The following is a 25,520-nucleotide window of genomic DNA, read 5'->3' as shown; positions in this document are numbered from 1 at the left end:
TTTGGTAACTATGAACACTTTAATTTTACAGTATATAAAAATATAGCAACCAAATACTATACAGAAAAATATAAAGTTAAGCAGAGACCTTCTCAATCTCTTTTAAAGAGGTAAGACAAACAGGATCATGCTGTGCAAGCCTCAGACTTCAGAAAATAAAGTTGTTCTGGCAGTGTAAGTGGTGGCACACTCAGTCCCAACAGGATGGGTGCTGCTTCCCACAGCCAGAGGCAGGGATATGTTCCCAGCACAGGGGAACATGTAGCTCCCAACGTCCTTGCACGCTTGCTTTTGGTAAACACAAAATGAAACCCATCTCCTGTTTTATGATTTGGACTGGAGAGAGATGTCCTCACACCCCTCAGCATTATTCGTGGCCCAGGTGCTGGGAGCCTACCTGGCCAGCACAGGTCCCCTGGCCTCTGGTCCCACCCGGTGGGCTCAGGTGCATGTAGAGCAGCAGGGCTGCAGCACATCTGGACACAAGCACAGCTGGCTGTGAGCTGGCAGCCAGGAGTCAAGGAAGGCAAAGGGTCAGTGAAAGGGAGCTGAGGAAATCCATGAGTTTCCACCAGTTCCTCCAATGGGGGGAGGAACCACCTCCTGAAGAAAAGCAGCCAGCATTCCTTTCCAAGGGACCAGCTGTTTCATTGCTGGCTCTAAGGAAGGAGAACACTGTGGACTGCAGCAGCCAACAGCAGCAGCAACACCTCCTCCTCCTCACCTCTGCATCTCTACTTTCATTTCCCACAACCAAACTTGTCCAAGTTGGCTTGTGGGTGAAGCAGGGAAGAGAGAAAGGGACTGGGCAGAAAATTAAGGAATCACAGTGCAGGTTCCATGCTCATGGAAAAAAAGCCACAAAAGTTCTCTGCAGATTTTTCCAAGCCTGTTCTCTCCATGGCCACAAAACAGGGTCTGTCCTCATAGGGAGGAACTGCCAGCTGGTCCTGGACCTTCAAAAGGAACACAACAGCATGTTCTGGACAGCAGTGAACTTGCTTTTGCACCGAGTGCCAGCCATGCCAGCCAGATGCCAACAATGCCACCTTTCTGTCACCCAATAATCACAGCAGGACTTCAAGAGAAAGTGCAGTGGGAGTCTCAGGTCATCAAGTTCCTCTTCTTTTGTTGATTCACAGAAGAGATTTGCAAGTCCCTGTGTTGTATTCACACTGGACAAAAAAGAAGTGCAGCAATGCTGGCTGGAGACAATCCAAGAATTACTGCTGTGCTCAGGCAGCTTGTGGAGTCTGACTGAAGAAAATTGATCCAAGAAGAAATAAGGGCAGGCTTATAAAGGAGGATGGAGGAAGAAGGGGATTGCTGTAGGCACCAGCACGTCCCAGTTCCCACCTACTGCCAGAAAGGTGCTGCAGTGGTTCCTCCCTCCTGTGAGCAGCAAGTGCAGGGCAGCAGAGGCTGGGACAGAGAGGCTGTATGGGGTTCAGCAGCAGCAGATGTGGGAAGGCTCTGTGGCCAGCGTGGGGACCACTCTCACTGCCACTTGTAGATCTTCACCATCTTCTCAGTCAGTGTGGCCAGAAGGTGGGTTTGGTTCACTTCCAAAGGGCAGATGTCCAGCACGGGCAGGTCAGCCTGCAGCTTCTGCAGCAAGGAGCCACTGCCAGCATCCCATAGCTGTGGGACAGACAAGGTCAGAGCCTGCAAGAGTCTCCCCTCCCATCCAAAACAGAGCTTGCTCTCTCTAGAGAAAAGACTTGCCTCAGGTTACTTAGAGGACCCTTTGTCTACTTCCACACCCTGCCTGGATGGTCTCTAACAGACCAGGATGCCACCCTGACTGCCCCCTCCTCTGACCCCAGCTCATGAGCTCTCCTGCAGCCTGTTGTCCATCTCTGCATCCAAGCTGCTTCTGTATAGAGAGGACAACCCTCCTCCTGGCTTTCCCTGCTGCTCCCCAAGAGCCTGAATCCATCCCTCACCACATCAGCTACCCCTCCAAGTCCCCATGACACCAGTGTTCCACCTCAGTCATTGGAGCCTCCTTGTGTCAGTGTCCCCAGCTACATTCCTCTGGGGGACACCAGGGACTCCCTGCCTGAGTTCCTCTCCATGGACAAGGACAACAGGCCTTGCCTAACACTGACCCACCTTATCACAACCTGCACAGGGCACCGTGCCTGACAAGACCATTCCCACCAAAACCCCACAGATGCTGTGACTCTGAGAAGTCCTCTCTCCCAAACAAAACCCATACCAGGGCAGAATTAGATGCCTCATCCCCAGCACACACAAAGACACTGCCATCCTCCTCTGGGCTCTGGAAAATGGCATTCTTGGTCAGCAGCTTGCAGGTGGGCCCAGCACTGAAAGTCTGCACGGGGTTAGAAGAACACACCACGTCCTCAGAGGCCTCTGTCAGTGGGCTGCAGGTCAGCTCCATCATCACACAACGCACACAGGGGTTGTTTTTACCTGTGTGACAGACAGATAAAGGTGACCTGCTGCTGCTGAACCCAACAGCAGGGCAGAGCAGGAATGGGACCCTCTGTGCTGTTACATACTAGGCCTGTACGTGGCGAGGCAGTGGCGGGTGCTGATCTCTGTCTGAATATCAATGCATCCTCCAGGTTCCAGTGGCAGGTGATGGGGCCTGTAGGAATTGCCAGCTTTTTGTTCCCAAAAACAGGCTCCTTCCAAGGTCCCAGCTAATATTCCACCATAAGGCAGGGATGCTGAGGCCATCCGGGGCAGGTAGGACAGTGATACCATGGGGCACCTGGAGGGGTGATGGGCAAGAGTCAGTGCTGCCAGCTGCAGCCAGGAGGGTGTCCTCCCTCCCTGCTCCAGAGCTCCAGCCTCTCCAACCACATTGCAAAGAAAGGGCCTCACCAGGCTACAAAACTGCCCTTCCAACAAGGAAACCCAATGGGGTTTATCAAGAATAAATCAAATCCAACTTCACTACTGGGCCTTGTGTTTTAAAGCAGCACCAGGCAGCACAGATCTGATGTGTACAAAGCAGACTCCCTGGGTAGAAGAGATGGAAGTGCCAGTGCCTCACCCCTCTTTGCAATTGGTCCTTTCCAAATTAAATGTCCTTTCCCAGCCCCAAAGCAAAGCTGGTTCTCCTGTTGCTGCACCAGTGGGTCCATTTCTGACCTCTGTGTGCCTTAAAAAGGTGCAGGGGCCAAGCCCTCCTACTAAATTACACATATACCATGCAACCTTAGGAGAGACTTCTCACATCCCTGCTCAATTTGCATTCCTGAACAAGAGATTAACATAAACCAATTTAATCTACAACAACTGCTGCAATTTATGGAAGAAGCCACGCTGAGCTTTAATGAATATTAGCGAAGTTGAGAGAAATCTTTATGCCATACTTGGACTTTTGAGGGACTAGTTCCTGGACATGAGAGTTGGTGTCTCTCAAGTCATAGATCATGATAGAGCCATTGACCAGCCCAGCATAGATGTAGTTGGTATCATCAAGACACCAGCAGCAGCTCCAGACAGGACGGCCAGTGTTGTATGTCTGCACCACGGTGTTTGTTGCCAAGCTGCAGAAGAAAAACACAAGGGTTGGCCTGTTGCACAAACATCCACTGATGAGAAAAGAGCCTAATTGAGATGAGCAAAGCCAGCTTTTGAAAGTCTCAAGACAGGAACATCTCTCTTTAGACCAAATGCTGAATTACACAGAACATTAGGGGTTAGAAGGGACCTCTGAAGATCATTGAGTCCAACCCCCCTGCCAGGGCAGGAAAAACAAACAACTAGGACAGGTCACTCAGAAAGGCACCCAGACAGGTCTGGAAAGTCTCCAGAGAAGGAGACTCCACCACCTCTCTGGGCAGCCTGTCCCAGGGCTCTGTCACCCTCACAGGAAAGAAGTTCTTCCTCATGTTGAGGTGGAACTTCCTGGGCTCCAGTTTGAATCCATTGCCCCTCATCCTGTCACAGAACACAAATGACAAGAGGTTGTCCCTGCCTTCTTGATGCCCTCATGTATTGATAGACATTCATTAGATCCCCCCTCAGGCTTCTCCTCTTCAGACTAAACAGCCCCAGGTCTCTCAGCCTCTCCTCATAAGGCAGGTGTTCCAGTCCCTTCATCATCCTCCGAGCCCCCGTTAGACTCTCCCCAGTAGATCCCTGTCCCTCTGGAACTGGGGAGCCCAGAACTGACCACAACACTCCAAGTGAGGTCCCACCAGGGCCGAGTAGAGGGGGAGATTTAACTACTCCTTTATGCCAGATGTGAATCTGGAAAAATCCAGACAGAATCAGCACTTGGATATTGCCAAGTGATTTATAAATCTTCCAGGCTATTGCTTCCTTTTCCAGACTGATCTTTGGAGACTGGGAAAGGAAGTCTCAGAGCAGGGTCTCAGCTGCCTTACTGGAAAGGGAAAGCCAAGTTACTTCTCTGGAAACAATTAGAAGTGACTCCAGGGTAATTCTGTAATACCACATATTCCTGAGATGACAGGGCTCATCTCTTCAGATTACATCTCTCATTAATTATTTCCCCTCTTTTTTTTGCATGAGAAGAACAGTGCTTATGCCTCAAATGAAGCCAATAGTGCTAATTCTTTATAAATTCAATTTCTGGAAGGAAGAAGGGAGCACACAGAGAGGAGCAACCCAGGATAGCAGATGAAGCTGGTGTCAGATTAACAGGGTTTTCAACATCTGGTCAGCACTTGGAGAGCAGTGTCAGGCAGAAGACAACACTTCAGGTGATTCTGGATATCCTGCACAACACAGGAGTTGCTCCCTGGGGAAGGTGATTATGCTCACAACTCCAGAGAAGTAAGTGCTCCCAGGTAAGTATAAGGAGAACCACCACAATGATGGACCTGGCTAGGGAAAACTGACAAGAGAGTTTGACATCAGAACAGTGAGTAGTTCAAAACTAGTCTAGCAAACATTTCAACATGGCAACAGGAAAGCAACATTCTTCCCATTGTTTTGGTGGGATTAAGTTCTCCTCATTGCTTCATTCAGGGGAATGAATTGGGACTAATCACTCATGGAACACACATTCTGCCTAACCCTCCACTGACAAACAGACAGATGGGCATAAAGATGTTGCTGTAACTCTCTAAAAATCAATCAGCCAACAGTTTGGAAGCAGCTTAAGCCTGAGATTGTAGAGCAGCACAGAGAAGCCTGAAAATACACTCCTAGGCTGAAAATTCTACCAGGACGGGGCACGTTTTTTCCTCTCAACTTCTCCATGAGTCTCCAACGAGCTGCTAGCTCAAGGAAACCTGTGTTCCTCTAGCATGTGCTCAATATTGCTGTCTATGCACTTCATAACCCAGATGGATTCCATGCTCTGCAAGAAGCTGCAGAAGAAGTCAGAGAAGGAAAAGTTAGCAGAAGGAGGGAAGTGCTCAAGCCAAACACCCCTTGTTTCTGTTTTAGACCACATGAGTTCATAGAATTACAGAATCCCAGACTGGTTTGGGTTGGAAGGGACCTTAAAGATCATCTGGATCCAATCCCCTGCATGGGCAGGGACACCTCCCACCAGCCCAGGCTGCTCCAAGCCCCATCCAACATGCCCTTCAACACTGCCAGGGATGGGGCAGCCCTGGGCAACCTGGGCCAGGGTCTCACCACCCTCACACCAAAGAATTTCCTCCTCATGTCTCACCTAAATCTCCCCTCTTCCAGTTTTGAACCCTTCCCCCTTGTCCTCTCCCTCCCTGCCCTTGTCCAAAGTCCCTCCCCAGCTTTCCTGGAGGCCCCTGCTCCCCTTTCCCTGTAGTAACAGAAAACCAAGCAGACAGTACATTTCACATCTAGACACTATACTACCTTTGTCCTCAACATAACTTGGCCAACCTGTCCCGAATTACTTATTTTCCACTGAAATCTTCCATGGGAAAAGCATCACAGGCAGGTACCTCCATAACACCTCCCACCTAAAGCAAGTACAAACTTTCCCTCTGTTAGTTCCCACATTCAGGAAGAACATCCCCAGACCTAATCACATCTTCGCAGCACCTTTTGGAAAACACAACAACAAGTGCTGCGAGGCATTTTGAGCCAACAAAATCCAATCCAGTCCCTTGCACATGGCAAAACTCCCCTGGGACAGGGTTGCTTCCCCAACAGGGCTCACCTGGTGAGTTTAAGGGTGTTGTCCAGAGCAGCAGAGAGCAACAAACCATCCGCCCGGCTGCCGAACGCCAGCCCCCGGATCTGCTTGCTGTGGATGGGGATGTACTGGCTGCTCTTCAGGTTGGCCACACTCAGCATCTTCACACCACAACCTGGCACAGGAGGATAAAGGGAGGTTATCGTGGAGCACCATGAAACCTGGACCATGGGACAGAGTGTGACCTCAGCAGTTTCACTGATGATCCAAAGCGGGAGGGGTGGTGACACTCCAGAGGGCTGTGCTGCCATCCAATGTGACCTGGGCAGGCTGGAGAGCTGGGCAGAGAGGAACCTCATGAGGTTCAACAAGGGCAAGTGTAGGGTCCTGCACCTGGGGAGGAAGAACCCCAGGCACCAATATAGGTTAGGGGCGGACCTGCTGGAAAGCAGTTCTGAGGAGAAGGATCTGGGAGTCCTGGTAGAGAGGAAATGATCCATGAGCCAGGAATGAGCCCTTGTGGCCAAGAAGGCCAATGGGATCCTGAGGTGCGTAAGGAAGAGTGTGGCCAGGAGGTCAAGGGAGGTCATTCTGCCCCTCTACTCTGCCCTGGTGAAGCCACATCTGGAGAACTGGGACCAGTTCTGGGCTCCCCAGTTCAAGAGAGACAGGAAACTGCTGGAGGGAGTCCTGGGGAGGCTGACAAAGATGACTGGGGGGGTTGGAGCATCTCCCTGATGAGGGAAGGCTGAGGGAGCTGGGACTGTTCAGCCTGGAGAGGAGAAGGCTGAGGGGAGACCTTATTAACGACTACAGGTATCTCAGGGTGGGTGCAGGAAGATGGAGCCAGACTCTGCTCATTAGTGCCCAGGGACAGGACAAGGGGCAATGGGCACAAGCTGGAACATGGGAAGTGCCACTGAAATATGAGGAAAAACTTCTTTCCTGTGAGGGTGACAGAGCCCTGGGACAGGCTGCCCAGGGAGGTGGTGGAGTCCCCTTCTCTGGAGACTTTCCAAACCCCCCTGGATGCTGCCCTGTGGGATGTGCTCTGAGCAATCTTGCTCTACCAGAGGGTTTGGATTGATGATGTCCAGAGGTCCCTACCAACCCTGACAATTCTGTGCCAGAACCACAAGGTCTGCACTGAAGCCTGTGGTGGGAGGAGCACAGAAAAATTATTTGCTGTTCTGGATGAGAACTGCCACAAATCATTCTTTAGTTAAAACAGCACCAGGGCTAAATCCTTCAGGATCCCAGCCAGCAGGAGCAAACAGGCTATCGGTGTTACAATTCTTGTTACAAGAGCCTGCTGCTCTTTAGCCAGTTTATTCCCAGACATCCTTGCCTAGACAAAAACACACACAGCAGGATTACATGGCTGTTAAAGAGAACAAGTGTCACCACAAAGAATGCTAACAGGTGAACTTAACCTGTGTGCTACAAGAGTCCTCACAAAGCCTGCATTCAGAGATTCATTCCCTGGATCCAAAAGCCAGAAAAACAAGGCCAGTTGAATGCAGAAAACAATTCTGTTAGGCCTAGATAAAGCCTATTAATCTCCAAACCATTATCCAAATCAAAGTTGCGTCATTCAGAGAGCACTGAAGTACTTGGCAAATTAAAACTCTCTCAGACTCCCTAATGCTACATCCATTCCATTGGAAAAAGGAACTTGGATCTGGCCCAGACATCAGATCTCTTGGCCCTGGTCAGTGTGGCAAGGCTGCCCACAACCTCACCTCCTGCCTTGCTGTTTCCTCACTGGGAAGCCCTGCTCCTCTCATTCATATAAAAAGATTTTTATTTTTTGCTTTTAGTTTTTCTTCCTTTTTTTCGAATATTGACAAATCAGCTGCATGTGGATCAATGCACCTACAGTTTGGGGAGCTCAGCAGAAGTTACCCATGCCAGGGCCAGGATGAATGACAGAGTCTTATGAGCATTCCCAGCACACAAGGCACATGCAAAAAAGTCAAGTAAGAGAAGGATGGAGCAGGGAGCAAGTAGAAAACACATTTAACTTTCACCTCTGAACACCCAAATCTTGACTTGTTTAATTCTGGAGCCCCCAACATAAGAAGGACATGGAGTTGTTGGAGAGAGTCCAGAGGCCATGGAGATGATCCAAGGGCTGGAGCAGCTCTGCTCTGGAGACAGGCTGGGAGAGTTGGGGGTGTTCAGCCTGGAGAAGAGAAGGCTCCAGGGAGACCTTAGAGCACCTGCCAGGGCCTGAAGGGGCTCCAGGAAAGCTGGGGAGGGACTTGGGACAAGGGCAGGGAGGGAGAGGACAAGGGGGAAGGGATGAAAACTGGAAGAGGGGAGATTTAGGTGAGACATGAGGAGGAAATTCTTTGGTGTGAGGGTGGTGAGAGCCTGGCCCAGGTTGCCCAGGAAAGCTGTGGCTGCCCCATCCCTGGCAGTGTTGAAGGGCAGGTTGGATGGGGCTTGGAGCAACCTGGGCTGGTGGGAGGTGTCCCTGCCCATGCAGGGGGTTGGAACTGGATGGTCTTTAAGGTCCTTTCCAACCCAAACCAGTCTATGATTCTATGAATTACCAGGAATAAAAGTAGACTGTGGAGAAGGCTGTGACACCACCAGACAGCTCAGGGAGTCACAGAATGCCATCACCCTGCAGTTCCCAGTCTGAGACACCAGAAAAACCTTTTCCAAGTGGTACTTGCGCTGGCTCTGGCTGGAGGGGAGGCTGCTGGGGAGGCAGGAGCGGGAGCTGCCAGGCTGCTGGGAACCACTCCCATTGTGCTGGGCCACCAGGGCCTTCAGCTCCTGCAAAGAAAAAGACCCAAAGAGCTTTAGAATGTCACCAGTGATGTAACCTGCAGTGCTCTCTGTTCCAGATGCTCCAACTGTCCTTGTTCTTAAATGAAAAGGGAGAATACAGTCCAATTTCCACATTGTTCCTGAAATGCTGGGTATCCAAGACCACTGACTATGACAGTGGGCAAGAAAAACACTCAAAATGCTTTGCAAGTTCTGGCAGAATGAATTCAAGGTCTGTTATTGTATGTATTGGACCCTGTGGGAGAGGGGACTCTTGGGAAGCACATAAAAGCCAGTAACAATTATTACCAGATCAATGCTATTTAGAAGAGAATGAACTGCCAAGTATTACATGCAGCTAAACCACAAGAGAGAGTCAATTAGAACCATTTTCCAGAATTTCCAGAATACCCCATAAAAAAATAAAAGCCCAAGTTTCACCATAAAGGGCATTGCAGGAAACAAGTCAGTCTATTTAATGAAGATGACCCTGTTCTTGTAAACCCTGGGCAGCAAATTCCAGGAAGGACACAACTCTCAACAGCTCCAAATCCCTGTTTCCCACCAGCTCACTCCACCCCCCCACCCCAACTGATGGATGCTCAAGGGTGCTCAGCAGAGACATGGCCAAGGACAGCAGTGAGATATTCCTAGAATTCCTCTTTCCACAGAGCTCACTAGGGGTGAGGTGGGTATGCCAGGGGCACTGGCACATTGTGAGTTAACTATAAATATCCCCCCTAAAAGCATGTGTGACCAATCCAGAAGCAAACCCAGATGGCTACAGAACCCCAGGGATATTAGAGAGGTTTTATATATTAAAAAAAATTGCAACTTGCTTTCTGCTGTCTGAGCAACAAAGATTATGCTTCAAATACTAGGTAATTTTGCAAGAATGAAGGGCCACAAGAGGGATGTTATGAGTAGGTGAGTAGATTGACCCAGTCACCAGCACTTGACTTGTGTCTAAGCAAAGGCAGCAGTTCTCTCTAAGAGAATCAAAGATGAAGATCAAAGACCAAGCTCTACATGAATCATTATCATCACGACCTGTAACTTCTGGAAGCTGCTCAAGAGGAGAGCAATTCTGGTATTTTACAGAGGTCTGATCTGTTATGAATCAAGCTCATTGCAAAGTTCCCAGGGGAATAAAAATCAAAGGTGTCCCTGCCCATGCAGGGGGGTTGGATCTAGATGATCTTTAAAGTCCCTTCCAACCCAAACCAGTCTGGGATTCTGAGATTCTCTGAGAAGAGGAGAGAACAGTGAATAGGAAAGGAAAACCACCAGCTACAACGAACTCAGCACAGAACTTTGGAGTTTCAGGTTACAATCTTAATAGCTGATCTGAGGCTTCGAAGACAACTGGCATTCTGGGCTGTCAGGGTGGCTGTGCTCTGACAGATCTCCACCAGGAGCTGTGCCTGCTGCCCTGCACAACACTGCTTGGCAATTAACAGAGATCAATATTAATTGCACGTCCCCCAGCTGTGGTGCAGCACTCCAGGCATTTCACTTCCCACCCCCTTTTAGCTCTGGTGCAAATTCAAAGGGGGACACAGTGTTTTATAGGATATAAGAGCTGAAGGAAACATCAGCTTTTTACTTCTAGCTCTTCCCCAGACATCAATTGGGATGTGAACACAGAGACGAAAGATATTTAGGCAGTAAAAATGTTGTTAGCCTAAAATTTTTCTAAAGGTGTTAGGTTCACAAATTGGTATGGGCAGTTTGCCATCCATTTCTTTCGGGATGGTCTGATAATCCTACAGCCAGCAACATAAACTGACCTCTGCAAAGCTTACAATTCCACTTGCTTTCTTCTCCACAGCACCATTCCAGCTCCTGTCACTTCCCTGCTTCACACACAATCAAAGCAACTGTTTTCCCACTTGAAAAAAAGTAAAATTTCCTACCCCAAGTGACCAGTGGTGTTAATGCCAGAAGCCAGAGATGGGTTGCTTATTGACAGCCAATTTATTGAGGCTTCTGGCACATTCAGGAGGAGTAATGCAGTAGCTCTCATCCAATTCCCAAGTTCTTTGTGCTCAGAAAGGGAAATCTTTTGGGAAAAGTGAGGTTTCAGTAGCACTGCTTCCAAAATTCAAGCCTGAGCCTGCCATGCAGTGTGCAGCATACAGGTTGACATCCAGAAACAACACTGTGCAGGGCTTTCTTCCAGAGTTTTAGTTAGCTCCCCAACTACCTTCCCTCCCCTCAAGTTACTTTCCTTACCTATTTTCATCTAGTTGAGACTTTAAAAACCTTCCCCTTTTCTAGCCTCAGTCCTCTTAGATACTCCCAAGTGCAACAGACAGGATTGTTAGTGGACAAGAGCAGGGGGAAAATGCAGACAAACCTAAAAAGGTCCTAACCAGTGACATGACTGCTGATGAAGCAGAGCTCTCCAGCACATTAGAACAAAAAAGGTTCACACAATGACTTCCAGGAAAGGAAACCAATGGCATTTGCTTTCTGTAAGGCTGGAGACACCAAGGTTTGCATGCAAGCAATCAACATCACAAGTATTCCTGAATAAAGTTCTGTGCACCTGAACTTTGCCATCCCAACTGTCCCTCTGAGGGTCCAGACATTCCACACGTTGCTTTTGGAATCCCACAGCACTTTGTTTCCTAAATTGACTTAAGCTTTTGTATGCCAATTAAACATGCTTTCTTGTGTTTTCTGAAGTCACCCAACTGAGGTTTCTTCCAACTTCAATACCAATAGTTGCTTTACTAGTTGACCTCTCCTAAGACAAGGACCTTGTTAGGTACATACTCAGAATATAACCAGACTTATTCCAGACTTCCTGCTGATTTTCTGCTCCCCAGCAAATTGTTTTACTTCCAGTTTATTCACAGTATAAACAAGCACCTTAAAAGTGCTTCCAGCATTCACATCAACCATTACAGGACAGTGATGAATGCAGTTTAAATACTGAAACACAGCTCAGAGAACACAGGGCACTTAATCTTTATAACACATGACTTCAATTAGACTGAACCCTCTATCATTTAACACCAAGAGAACTGCAGGATGATGTTATCAACCTGCACTTTTATCTTAATTTACATTTTCTTTAAGCCAAAGTTTCAAGTGGACCAATTTTCTTATTAGCTCTGATCAGCTTCATGCAGGAATTTAGGCAAGCAATTTATAAAGCCTTATCTTACATCACATGGGAAGACTTCATCTAAGAGGATGTTGCTTAGTGTACAGACATGAATAGCCGAGGCTCTAAAAAAGTCCAGAAATATGAAATTGAGTTACTAGACAGCAAGAGATTAAATATCATCTAATTCACACATCACCAAAAAATAGTAAACTGGCTGTGAAATAGGCTATTGGAAAACCTAACACCAGTGGCACAGGCCAGATCATTCACAGTTGGAAGCACCAGCAAGGTCCATAATTTATAGGAATCCTGCAAAAGCAACTGTGAGGGGTTTACAAGATACCACAGTGTTGCAGGAGCCATTTAGCAACCTCTCAGCAGTTTAGGGGACAGATGAGATTCTCAGCAGCTGCCCCACCCATACACACCCTGTTCCTACTGAGAGATCTCATGGCTCTCCACAAGGTGCTTGGGTAGAAGGTTGACTGACCTTCACCAAAAAATTAGGTGGGTTTTGGTTGTTTTCTTTGGTTTTTGCAGACAGCCATACCTCTTCACCAACCACTTTTGAAAGGCTCCTGACTAACTAGTGAGAACAGGTCCCATTACAGGTTTACTATTGACATTTTCCAATCTTCTTTTGATGGAGTTAAGGAAAAGATGAAGAGAATAAGTTTGGTGCTGTATGACCAGGCCTTGCCAGGCACCACCTGAGGAGCAACCTGCAACATCAGCAGCCAAAAACCCCTCTGCTGCTAAGCTGTACTTGCAACTTTGGAGTCTTAGAAGGACAAAAAAAACAAGGTCAGTGTTATGTAGTAAACATGAATACACCGGCCCGGGATGTTTGGGATACTCCTGCTGATTCACTAGTTTATTAAACCTTGCTGCTTATGGAAACTGGAAGTCTGTCTTCTGTCCTCTAAAGGACCATGCAAAAGACAGGTTGAAGAGCAAGGGAACCCCCAGTGAGTGGTGAGACTCACCTGAACTTGCCTGCGGAGTTTGCTGCATTCATCTGTCAAAACCTGCAGCTGGAGACGGCTCTGGGCAGACTCCAGCTCTGCCTGTCTCCTCAGCATCTGCTCCTTTTCCAGAGAGCTGCAGGGAGGACAGGAAAGCAAAGCTTAGCTTAGGAGCTCCCTAGGATCCTTCTCTAGCTTGTCGACTCCTATCACCAGACTTCACCCCAACACAGATCCTATTTATAGAATCACAGACTGGTTTGGGTTGGAAGGACCTTCAAGATCATCTAGATCCAACCCCCTGCATGGGCAGGGACACCTCCCACCAGCCCAGGTTGCTCCAAGCCCCATCCAACCTGCCCTTCAACACTGCCAGGGATGGGGCAGCCACAGCTTCCCTGGGCAAGCTGGGCCAGGGTCTCACCATCCTCACACCAAAGAATTTCCTCCTCATGCCCAACCTAAATCTCCCTCTTCTGGTTTTAATCCACTCCCCCTTGCCCTCTCCCTCCCTGCCCTTGTCCCAAGCCCCTCCCCAGCTTTCCTGGAGCCCCTTCAGGCCCTGGAAGGTGCTCTAAGGTCTCCCTGGAGCCTTCTCTTCTCCAGGCTGAACACCACAACTCTCCCAGCCTGGCTCCAGAGCAGAGCTGCTCCAGCCCTTGGATCATCTCCTATGGGCTCTCTCAAACAACTCCATGTCCTTCTTAAGCTCTAGCTTGGCTAAGTACCTCCTAAATATACAGCCCTAGCCTTGCATGTTCACCAAGCACTGAATTCTTCCATTCCCTTCCAGTATCCTCACATAATTCTTTTTTTGCTGCAGAAGAATCATTTGAGACACTGGCCCAGGTTGCCCAGGGAAGCTGTGGCTGCCCTCCTAAAGGTATAGTTCAAACACCACCAGGCAGTGACAGTCCAGACAGAAGAGATATTTTCCCTTCATGACAGCTGCACCTTAATAATTTCTGATTAATAATTATCAGGATAGTGAGGTTTCTTTGGAAGATTGCATTGAAAGAACAGCAGTACAGTCAGAGGTATGTGAAGGCCCCAGTTAAATTCTATTAACTACAAGATTCAGAACTCGGATGCCCACAGCCTTTTAATTTCAGAATAGTATCTGTGACAGCATCTTACTGAAATTATTCCCCATTTTCACACCTGCTTTTCCTTTCTTTCAATAAAAAGTCTCCATTTCAGTTGGAGGGGTAGTAATGCTTGCTGACCTTTTGTAAGCAAAGCTACATGAAGAGTCTGATAAAGCAAGACAGAAAGTGATTCACACAAGAGATTACTCTGTTTAATGCATGCAGGAAAATGGCAGGAAATGTCAGCTACTCACCCCCCTGCATTTCTAACTACAACTTTCCTCTTCCCATCTCATAATGAATTAGTGATCTACAGCTTTTTGGCACCAACTCTGCATGTCCTCCCATGCTGACACTTCAGGCCACAGCACAAGATGCTTTTGTTGTTTCAGTGAGCAAACTCAAGAATTCCATTTCCAAAAGAAACTCCTCCTTCCAGGTGAGACATGTGCAACCCAGCAAAGCTTTGCTAAGCCAGCCACACTCATGGTAACACCCAAGGGAATGCAGGAATTGCTTTAGACAACCCAGGAAATTAAAACTCAAAGGCAAAGCCAGGCTGCAGTGGTATCTGCTCATGGAGCCTCTACCTTTTCATGCGTTCCTGTTCACTGGTGTCCACAGCTTTCAGGGTACGAGCGTAGAGGACCACGATGTCAGAACGTTTTGCCTTCTTATTGCACTGAAACCCAAGACAAGTTCAGTTAGTCTGCAAGAATTTAACTCCCCATCCCCACAGCTTCAAAGGGAGGGCTTGTCTACTTAGAATCATCAAGGTTGGAAAAGACCTTCAAGATCATCAAGTCCAACCATCTGCCCTACAACCCCCAACCACTAAACCATCTCCCTCAGCACCACATCCACCTGTTCATTGAACACCTCCAGGGATGGTGCCTCCACCACCTCCCAGGGCCTCTTCCAAGGCCTCACCACTCTCTCAAGGAAGAAATTTTTCCTAATATCCAGCCTGAACCTCCCATGGAGCAACTTGACCCCATTTCCTCTTGTCCTATCACTGGTCACTAGGGAGAAGAGCCCAACACCCAGCTCACCACAACCTCCTCTCAGGCAGTTGCAGAGAGCAACGAGGTCTCCTCTCAGCCTCCTCTTCTCCAGGCTGAACAGCCCCAGCTCCCACAGCCTCTCCTCATCAGACCAATTTTCCAGACCCCAAATCAGCCTAGTTGCCCTACTCTGCACCTTCTCCAGCACCTCCATGTCCTTCCCTTGTGTTGAAAACACCGAGACTGGCTGCTTGGCCAACAGACAAGGATTTGGGAACCCCTGACTATGTTCCCAGCTCTCACTGACATACTCCATTCCTTAGATCACATTCTATGGGCCCAAATCCATGAAGCCATTCCAGTGCCAGTATGAACACTGGCACCCCAGTGATTTCAGTGACACACAGCCAGGTATCTCAATGATTTTGTGTCTGGCTGTGATCATTTAGTTCTTCAGATTCACCTTAAAAAAAAAAAAGGGATAATACCTCCCTGAGTTTGGACTTGGAAGAAATGATGACATCTGCAAGCTTTGCAAAAAAAAAGGGAGATTTAGGTGAGACATGAGGAGGAAATTCTTCCCTGTGAGGGTGGTGAGACCCTGGCCCGGGATGCCCAGGGAAGCTGTGGCTGCCCCATCCCTGGCAGTGTTGAAGGGCAGGTTGGATGGGGCTTGGAGCAACCTGGGCTGGTGGGAGGTGTCCCTGCCCATGCAGGGGGTTGGAACCAGATGATCCTTAAGGTCCCTTCCAACCCAAACCAGTCTGGGATGCTACACTTTGTTGATCAGAAAAGAGGCAGTGAATGCTCAGCTCAAGTAACGTCTGCTGAACACTGATTACTACATGCACTTAAAATGCAGACTTCTCTATAATTTAGTAGCACAAAGATCTCACAGGCAAGAGTTTCAGCTCAGACAACCCCTCCCTTCATAAAGAGCTGCCTTGCAGAGCACTAAGTGGCCAAGACAGCTTCCTGGCAGCCAGCAGCTGTCACCAGCAGGATCAGGAATGCTGCAATTTCACAGGAACTTGCACTCAAGGCACTTAGTGTAGAGAGCAGCACCCACAGCAGCTCTGGCTGTTCAATCAGAGAACACCCAGTCACAGAGCACAGGGACTGAGAACGGAGGGAAGATGATTGAGCTGCAAGGTTCTCTCCAGAACAAAAAGTTCTCTCAAGAAATCCTCAGTAACTGCATCACTGGGAGAAAAAACAGGAGCAAGCAGCCCTTAGGAGCTGTTAGGGTTCAAAAAGAGAGCAGTCACTGAATTCCAAAGAGTAAAGATGCCAGGAAAGTCTCTAAGAATTCTGTCTGAAGTGGGTGAAGAAAAGCTTACACAGAACTGAGAGATATAAGAAGAAGGTTTGGGCCTTTGCTATGGCAACAGGGGGTCCTGAGGTTTAATCATATCAACAGGAAGTCCCTTCTTGAGGGGAGGGGATCCTGCACAAAGCTCTCTAATTCCTCATGGAAGTTCTCAAAATGAGAAAGCCAAAAGAAATCCTGGGCTTCCAGCCCCTGACTTGGAAAGCTGCAGAACTTAATCCTCTTTACAAGATACTCGTTGACCTATTTTTTTGTCAACATTCCCTTCTGGAGAAAAGGAGGAGGGAATGGAAGAACATCAGAGACAAGTGTAGGTCTAATTGAAAAGGATCAGTGTTGCCTGTGGAAACACAGCTGAAAAGAACACCTTAAAAAGCTCCTCTGCCTCTTGGAAACAGAGGATGCAGCTTGTTTGTTTGTTCTCTGCAAGACACCTGAATTTCCTGGTTCCCTTAAAGGCTGCAAAAGCAGATGAAGTTCAAAACAGAAGATTAACCAACTGAGAACAGTTCTCAAACACATTTCTTGTCCAATAACATATTCTTTATGCTTAATTAAGTCCTTCTAGGAATCTGTCTGCCATTCCCACACTCCAGGACCACCGTGTGGTGAAACCAATTACAGGTTTAACACTTGAACTCTCAAACTTTTGAGCTGCTACTCACAAATGCTCTACTTCAGGGAGAAAACCCAAGCCAGAATCCTCCCTTTCCAGCACTGCTAGTCCTTTCTGGCCTAGTTATATCAAAATAATGGTGATTTTTGTTATTTCTGACAGCAGGCACAGGTGGGTTCTCAACACAGCAAGCACAGAATCACAGAATCCTAGGGGTTGGAAGGGACCTGGAAAGACCATCCAGTCCAACCCCCTGCCAGAGCAGGGTCACCCAGAGCACATCACACAGGAACGTGTCCAGGGGGGTTTGAATGTCTCCAGAGAAGGAGACTCCACAGCCTCTCTGGGCAGCCTGTCCCAGGGCTCTGTCACTTTCACAGGAAAGAAGTTTTTTCTGATGTTTACGTGGAACCTCCTCTGTTCCAGTTTGCACCCACTGCCCCTTGTCCTATCACTGGACATCACTGAACAAAGCCTGGCTCCATCCTCCTGACACTGCCCTTAACATATTTGTAAACATTGATGTGGTCACCCCTCAGTCTCCTCCAAGCTCAAGAGACCCAGCTCCCTCAGCCTTTCCTCACCAGGGAGATGTTCCACTCCACTCTCTCTGTGGCTCTGTCCTGGACTCTTTCCAGCAGTTCCCTGTCCTGCTGAACTGAGGGGCCCAGAACTGGACGCAATATTCCAGATGCAGCCTCACCAAGGCAGAACAGAGGGGGAGGAGAACCTCCCTTGACCTACTAACCACCCCCTTTCTAATCTACCCCAGGATGCCATTGGCCTTCTTGGCTACAAGGGCACATTGCTGGTCATGGTCATCCTCCTGTCCACCAGGACCCCCAGGCCCCTTTCTCCTTCACTGCTCTCCAGCAGGTCAGCCCCCAACCTGTACTGGCACATGGGGTTGTTATTCCCCAGATGCAAGACTCTGCACTTGCCCGTGTTGAATTTCATCCAGTTTCTCCCCACCGAACTCTCCAGCCTGCCCAGGTCTCACTGCATGACAGCACAGCCTTCTGGTGTGTCAGCTGTACCAGCTGCAGTGCTCAGGCCTGCAGCAGAGGTCACCCCAGAGCAGAGTGCTTCCCGGTGCATGGAAATGTCCCTTTTACCTGGGGGCACTTCCCTGCCTGTCCCTTGAGCCACCTGTCGATGCAGGTGTACCCAAAGAGGTGCCCACACCGCAGTGCTGACAGTCGGTGGGCACCAGCGTTGGTCCACTGCTCAAAGCAGATGGCACAGGTGTCCCCTTCCTCCTCGTCCGCCGGCGCAGCGGGAACTGACGGTTCCACTTGCCTCACTGGAGTCCTCTGGGATTAAAAACATAAAGAAATAACTTGAGACAAAAGCAGCATTTACCATCATTCATCTGTCTGCAAAAGCATTTAGGTCGTCTTACCTGCTTTGGTTGGACCTGAGCTTCTTCAGCTTCATGACTTCCATGTTCAGCAGAAGCTCGAGACAAAGCTTGAGGTGGCTCTGCTTGGACCTGAGTGGAATCTAGAGAGAGCATTGCTTAAATTAACTGGTACATAATGGGGGAGAAACTCTCCTGACTTGATCTAAAACCATCAGGAACAAGGCAAGCAGTGCAACAGCAGCACAGGTTACACACAGAGCTTCAGATCAAGGTGCTGGAGGTCAGTGTGTGTGTGCAAACCCTTCTCCTCACCAATGGTGAATGCTGAATGATTCCATGCTTTCCTGGACAGAAAGCAGCAGGATTGCAGCACTTTCAGTGAGAAAGTAGAGGTCTTCAAAAGACAGCAATTGTAATCAGGATTTTCTGACCTGCTGGCAACAAACACATCTGTGTACAGGGCTGTAGCTGGCTGATTTAAGGATACAACCCTGCATCATGATACCAGGAGAAAGGCACCACTATGAAGTTGTCTTGCCAAGTGACCTGAGCATGCATATTTCATCTGCCAAGAAAGCATCTCCCATGTGTTCTGTCCCTTCCCCCTGACTCCAGCAGCTTTCCAGCTGGTAGTTACCTGAACTATCCATTCTGCTGGGCCATATGTTTTGTGGTGGGCCCCTGTTAGCCCTGCTGGTGAAGCATGGGCACAGAAATGCTACATTTGGATTACAGGAGCAGAAATCACTGTCTCTCTCACTCCTGATGAAACAGAAGTGTTATGAGTCACATTTATTACTCCAGGCAGATATTCTCACTCCAGTAGAGAGGTACCACCTAACCCTGGATAAGGTCAGTAAAGTTTTCAGCCTCTGGGCTTATAAAAGAAAAGAACAAAAGGAAAAAAAAAGAGAAGGGAATTCCAGAAAACCCAATAGGGAACATATGCTCACACAACATTAGACAGCACTTAACAGCTTCAGCTCCTGACACGTGTCAGACTAGCTCAGAGCAAGCAGAATGGATCTGTTGAGAAGGCACCTCAAAGAGGCACCCTCAGAAAAACGTGTCAAGGTGGGCTGGCCAAGCCAAAACAAAGCTATGGGCAGAAAGTGAAGCATAAGGACATTCCTTAGAGGCTGAAGTAAAAAGGAAAACCTTGTTCTCACACTCTTTGGGCATCACTAACCTGGACTAGCAAGTTAATAATTTGCCACTCTTACATAAACTGCATGTGTTCATCACAACCCATGTCACAGCAGCCTGTGAACATGAGGCTGGATAAAGGACTGTGAGCCAGGAAAGGCCAAGGAAGGAAAGAGACAACCAAAAATCCCACTGTCCTAAGCATCTCCAGCTCCTCAGCCAAGTGTCACAGGAATGACAACTCTAAGGTGAAGCAGACTGGAATCACAGATAGTTCAAAAACACTGAAAGGGATCCTTCTCGGCAAACTGGAAGCACTGCTGAGCTCCAGAGGTGTGGCAGGAAGTCTTCAATAATCCTCCTTGAAAACATACAACAGAGGAAGTGTTCTAAGGGCTCATCTCTAAACTTGAAGTTATTCTCAACATTTCCAGGACTATTTACAAGGAGCAGCCTGCAAACCCAAAAAGATTGTACTTAACAGTACACAGCAATCACCCATTGCTGCTCCTGCTCTTAGGACCTGCTTGCCAGCAAGCCTTGTGGTAGCAACTTGCTTCCCTCAGCTGTGGGCACAATGATCTCTCAGCACCATCTGGTGTGAAGCTCGACAGGATTTCCCTGCTGGATTTTGAAGCAGCAAAATGAGTTTCTGAAATAAGTCTTTACACAGTTTCCATCTAGCACAAACCTTCTGAGCTGGCTGCTGGAGGTGTCTCCTGGGCTGATGGCATCAGTGGTGCTGCAACCTCCACCACATCCTCCTCCTCCTCCTCAGAAGTGCTGCTGTCAGAGTCACTCACTTCTATGGTTTCACCTGAGCTGTGCTCCTGGCTGTCCTGCACACCATGGGAGGGCTCCAGATGTGGAGCTGGTCCTGTGGTTGGCTCCTGGGTCCTGCTCAGGTGGAAGTAGCTGTCCAATGCTGCCCTGAGTCCAGGAAAGAAATAAAAATCACAAGTTACTTCAGGGAAACTAAAGACTGTGTGTTTGTCCACACTTGTTTGTGTTAAAACTCCTAGGCTGACTGCAACAGGAAGGTGTTAGAGCAACCAAGACAGACCTTCTCTGGTAAGAGGGGCCATTCTCTGTTACCACCTGCTTTCTGAACAACCAGCATGTTATAATCTGCTCAGCTCAAAGAAAATCTCCTTCTTACAACAATGATACAGTCTTATTTGGGGGTGAGGTGGTGGTGGGGTTGGACCCTGCTCATGCAGGGGGGTTGGATCTAGATGACCCGTAAGATCCCTTCCAACCCAAACCGGTCTGGGATGCTATGATGATTCACTAACAGTCCAAGAAACTCCTAATTGGTAGCTCCAACCCTAACTCAGGCCTGGTTCCCAAAGCCAGCAGATGCACAAAGCCTGGATCAGTCTCATTCCATCAACCACGTTGTGTCCAGCCTTTCTACTTTCCTTCTTCTTTTTCTACTGGATAGAAACATCCTCCCCTCTCCCCCCTCATCAGTTCAGCTATCATCTCTATTATCCTTCACATTCAATACAGAAGTTTGTCAGGTTGCCTTCCAGCTCAGGGAACTCCAGTGACCTTCACACACAACCCAAAGGCAAACAATACAGCTTGTTTAATCATCTGAGAGAAGACGAGCTCTTGGTCTTGCTGAATTGAAAGGCAATGCTGCAGTTAATTAGAATTTCACCCTTGGCATTTACAAAAGCTACAAAAATAAGACAAAAACCAAACAAACCAGAGATGGGGATTTCTTTCTGGCTGGAGAGCATCCCCACTCACCATCCTTTAAACCCATCACAAATTATATTAAATACAGAATGGTTACTTTCTTTGCCTGAAGGTAGCAAGAAAAACAAAACCAAAACACTATAGAAAAATAGTTGTGAAAGTTTCTGCAACAATTGTCGCCAGAAAACTTAATCAGGCAATCCTCAAATCAAAGGTGAAATGCAAAACAGAGCTGAAGCTTCACTGAGCTAAATGCTGGCTGGAACTGCCAGGAGTCAGGAGCACCAACAGGAACCTGGCAGAGCAGAGGGAACAGAGCAAGCTGAAGCTCTGGAAGCAGGATGGGAATCATAGAAAGGCTCAGAAGTCAGCAAACAGCACCACTGCCAACCTAAGAAACAGGGGGGATTCACTTCACAGGAGCAAAGATCCTACCAGAAGAGATCAGCAAGCACTGTGCCATTATTGAGCTTAAACAATACATGAGCTGCCCAGAATTTGGCCACAGCCACTCCCCTGGATGGAGCTGGTGTGAACTTTGGGGTTGTTCTCTTCTGGGGCAGGAGTTAGATTTGGTGATCCAGACTGTTTGAGGAGGTGGTTGAGCCACCATCTCTGGAGACATCTAAAACAGACAGATGTGGTGCCAGGGGGCAGGGTTTAGTGGTGGATGTGGCAGAGTTAGGGTAGTGGTTGGACTCAATGATCTTGAAGGTCTTTTCCAGCCAGAGTGATACTGAGCTGGGTTCTGTCCAGCAGGGAGCACAGCAGCCTCACACTGCCACCAGAGTCAGTAAGAGTGCAGTGCAGCTCCCAGTTCATTCCTGCTTTACCTGGCACTGACTGTCCTCTGGGAACCTCCGAGCCTCTGCTGCCGGCGAGCTCTCTGGACGCGGGGACGCTGCGGGGCCTGCAGGGGGGGCCGGGGCTGGTCAAACAGCCTCTGCAATCCCATGGGAGCTGGGGCAGGACTCCGCGGAGGGTCAGGCTCAGCAGATACTTCCCTAGTGGCACCAGCACTTGGAATGACAACAGCATCATCAGCAGGAAGAGCTAGAAGGCTGCCTCCTCCTTCCCCGAGCAGCAGAGGGCGGGAGGACAGGGCGGGGTGACCCGAGGGCTCTGCAGGGAGGGTCCTCAGGATCTCCACAGAGTAACCACCCACCGGCTGCAGATCAACTTCCATCTCTTCTTGAGCCATCTCTGCAAAGAGGTGAAGAAAACCAGTATTTATTTGCAAGTCTGTGCCCTGCTTCTAGCCTGGTGGTGGCAAGAATTGGGTGCAATGACTACAAAAAGTCTTTAGAAGCCAGACTGGAGGGACGAGTAGTCCTTTTGCCCTGGAGATGCAGCAGAGCTGAACTGCCTCAGGTCCACGAGCTGGCAGAGCAGGCAGCACCCTCCTGAGTCCTGGACTCAAAACCTTTGGCTCAACAGCAGCTACCAGCAGGGGCACATGGCAACAGCAGCCTTGGGATGAATAGGGAAAGCCAGGGATTTCTTGCTGGCGTTATTAACTTAAATTCATGTGGATCTGAGAGCAGCCCTGAGGAAAAGGACTTGGGGGTGTTGGGTGAGGAGAAGCTCACCATGAGCTGGCACCATGTGCTGGAGCCCAGAAACCACCCGTGTCCTGGCCTGTGTCACCAGCAGCGTGACCAACAGGGCCTGGGAGGGGATTGTCCCCTCTGCTCTGGTGAGACTGCCCTGCAGGGCTGGAGCCAGTTCTGGAGCCCCAACACAAGAAGGACATGGAGCAAGTCCAGAGGCCATTGGAGATGCTCCAAAGGCTGGAGCAGCTCTGCTCTGGAGACAGGCTGGGAGAGTTGGGGTGTTCAGCCTGGAGAAGAGAAGGTTCCAGGGAGATCTTAGAGCAGCTTCCAGTGCCTGAAGGGGCTCCAGGAAAGCTGGGGAGGGGCTTCTGACAAAGGCATGGACCAGGGGGAATGGATTAAAACTGGAAGAGGAAGATTTAGGTTGGACATGAGGAGGAAATTCTTTGGTGTGAGGGTGGTGAGACCCTGGCCCAGGTTGCCCAGGGAAGCTGTGGCTGCCCCATCCCTGGCAGTGTTGAAGGGCAGGTTGGATGGGGCTTGGAGCAACCTGGGCTGGTGGGAGGTGTCCCTGCCCATGCAGGGGGTTGGAGCTAGAGGATCTTGAAGGTCCCTTCCAACTCAAACCATTCTATGATTCTCCTCAGTAAGCAGCACTGCACAAACACCCACCAAGCTCCACAATGCAGCCCATTGTCACCCTGCTCTCAGGAGGTGGGTTTCTTTTCAAATTCCTTCCAATAAAATTCTGTTCTGGCCCTGGAATTGCAGACCTTTAGCATTTTAGCTTCAGGACCCAAAGCAGACACCAGAACTTATCAGGCTGTGCCAAGAGGGCAAAGGCTGCTCCTAGTGCAGAGAACACCTAGAAAATCTAGACAAGAATTACTAGAAGGGGATGCCCAGGTATTTTTATAGATTCTAACTTCAGAAACATTTTGTCCTTCTTATCTTAATTAGAAATCCAGTCTAGGTTAGGCCAAAAATGGGTAATAAATGCCACCTTCCACTAGAACAGTTACACAGCCAAGATATAATAGCATTCAATCATCAAGTACTGCTTCTCTAGCACTAAACTCATGTTTGTGATCAAACTCATGGAAGCACAGACTGGTTTGGGTTAGAAGGGACCTTCAAGATCATCTAGATCCAACCCCCTGCATGGGCAGGGACACCTCCCACCAGCCCAGGCTGCTCCAAGCCCCATCCAACCTGCCCTTCAACACTGCCAGGGATGGGAATTCCCACCTTTAAGCACACGAGACCCTTAACTTCCCTCACAGATTAACAGTCAGAGCAACTAAACCTCTATATTTCTTAATTCAAACAAGAGATATATATATTTTTTTTAATAGTGGCATTTTCACCACTGTCTTGTCTTCCAGAAAGGGTCAAAGACCAGTGCTACCTCCACACAGCCAGCTGCTGCCCGGCAGTCCCCCTGGAGGAGCCCGCAGAGGGAAGTCCTCCACAAACAACCACCTTCTTGGCCCTCAGATGAGAGCAACGGCAGCGCTGCCACAGGACGCGGCTTGAGAAGCAGCTCAGAAGCCTCCGCGGTACCCACCGGGAGAGCTGAAGGCTGAAAACACCAGCTCCCCCTCGCCGGGAACCTCCTCGGGAGCAAACCCAGGCCTCCCTCCGCATCTCCACCAAGCTGGGCTGCAGGCACGGGTTTATTTACAGCTTTTTACAGGGGTTCGCTTATTCCTTTTACCCTCAGAACCAGCCCCACGACACGGCGCGGTGACTCTTAAACTCCAGGGACACCCGTTCCCCGACCCCCCCCCCTCAGGCCCAGGCCGCCATCACACAGGCCGCCCCGCTGCCCGGGGAAGCCTGGGCAGGCCAGGGCCCCGCACCCGGCCCTGGGGAGCGCCAGCGGAGCTCGGGGGCCGCCGGAGCGGGGGGAATTGCGGGGAGAGGAGCGGGGCCAGGACCCCCACCCCCGGACCAGGACCCCGTCCCCGCCGCCCCTCACTCACCTGCCTGAGGAAACAACCGCCCTCAGCTAGAGCCCGCCCCCCCCCCAGCGCTGCGCCCTCTCCTATTGGACGAGCCGCCGTCCCTCCCGCCTTTTGATTGGCCAGCAAGCCCTGTCCGTCCGCCCGAGGGAGCGGCGGGAGAAGGGGGAACGGAGGCAGAGCTTTGATCTGATTGGCTAGACGGCTGGAGGGGGGAGCGCCCAGCCGATTGGGCGGACGGGACGGAGTGGGCGGGGCCAAGAGCCGGGGGGCGCTTTTCTATTGGTGGAGGCGCCGAGGCGGCGAAGTGAGCGGGAGCTCGAGCCGATTCAAATAAGGGGGGCGGGGCTTTTTTCCGAAGTGGGCGGAGCGTTTGTTGAGGTGGGCGGGGCGTTGTCGGGGTGGGCGGGGCGTTGCTATGGCGCGGGAGTTGCCATGGCAGCGGGGACCCGGAGGGGGTCCGGGGGGGGGGGGCTCTGGGGGTCCCTGTAGGGGGGCTCTGGGGGTTCTGAGGGGGGCTCTGGGGTCCCTGTTGGGGGGTTCTAGGGGTTCCTGTTTGGGGGGCTGTAGGGTCCTTGTTGGGGGGCTCTGGGGTCTCTGTTGGGGGGCTCTGAGGATCCCTGTTTGGGGGGCTCTGAGGTCCCTGTTGGGGGGCTCTGGGGTCTCTGTTGGGGGGGCTCTGGGGTTCCTGTTGAGGGACTCTGGGGTCTTTGTCTGGGGGCTCTGGGGGTCCTGGGGGGGGGGGCTGTGGAGGTTCCTGTTTGGAGGGCTCTGAGGATCCCTGTTTGGGGGGCGGCTCTGGGTAT

The 25,520-nt window shown here is 49.8% G+C and overlaps 1 protein-coding gene across 1 annotated transcript; it reads right to left on the bottom strand.

The window, feature by feature from the left end:
- RFWD3 (ring finger and WD repeat domain 3) lies at nt 1-25,182 on the bottom strand. The gene is made up of 13 exons (XM_051629232.1): nt 24,736-25,182; nt 22,031-22,400; nt 20,182-20,420; nt 18,384-18,484; nt 18,097-18,294; nt 14,622-14,713; nt 12,965-13,079; nt 8,638-8,866; nt 6,104-6,254; nt 3,351-3,527; nt 2,529-2,743; nt 2,222-2,439; nt 1-1,641 (listed from the first exon to the last, which is right to left on the bottom strand). The coding sequence occupies exons 2-13, from the start codon at nt 22,396-22,398 to the stop codon at nt 1,498-1,500; spliced, it is 2,247 nt and encodes a 748-aa protein (XP_051485192.1). The 5' UTR covers nt 22,399-22,400; nt 24,736-25,182; the 3' UTR covers nt 1-1,497.
- Between the last annotated feature and the right edge of the window lie 338 nt (nt 25,183-25,520).

This window comes from Apus apus, chromosome 11 (assembly GCF_020740795.1).
Source record: "Apus apus isolate bApuApu2 chromosome 11, bApuApu2.pri.cur, whole genome shotgun sequence".
NCBI lineage: Eukaryota > Metazoa > Chordata > Aves > Apodiformes > Apodidae > Apus > Apus apus.
The sequence above is the reverse complement of the archived record's forward strand: the minus strand, read 5'-3'. Positions and strand labels throughout refer to the sequence as shown.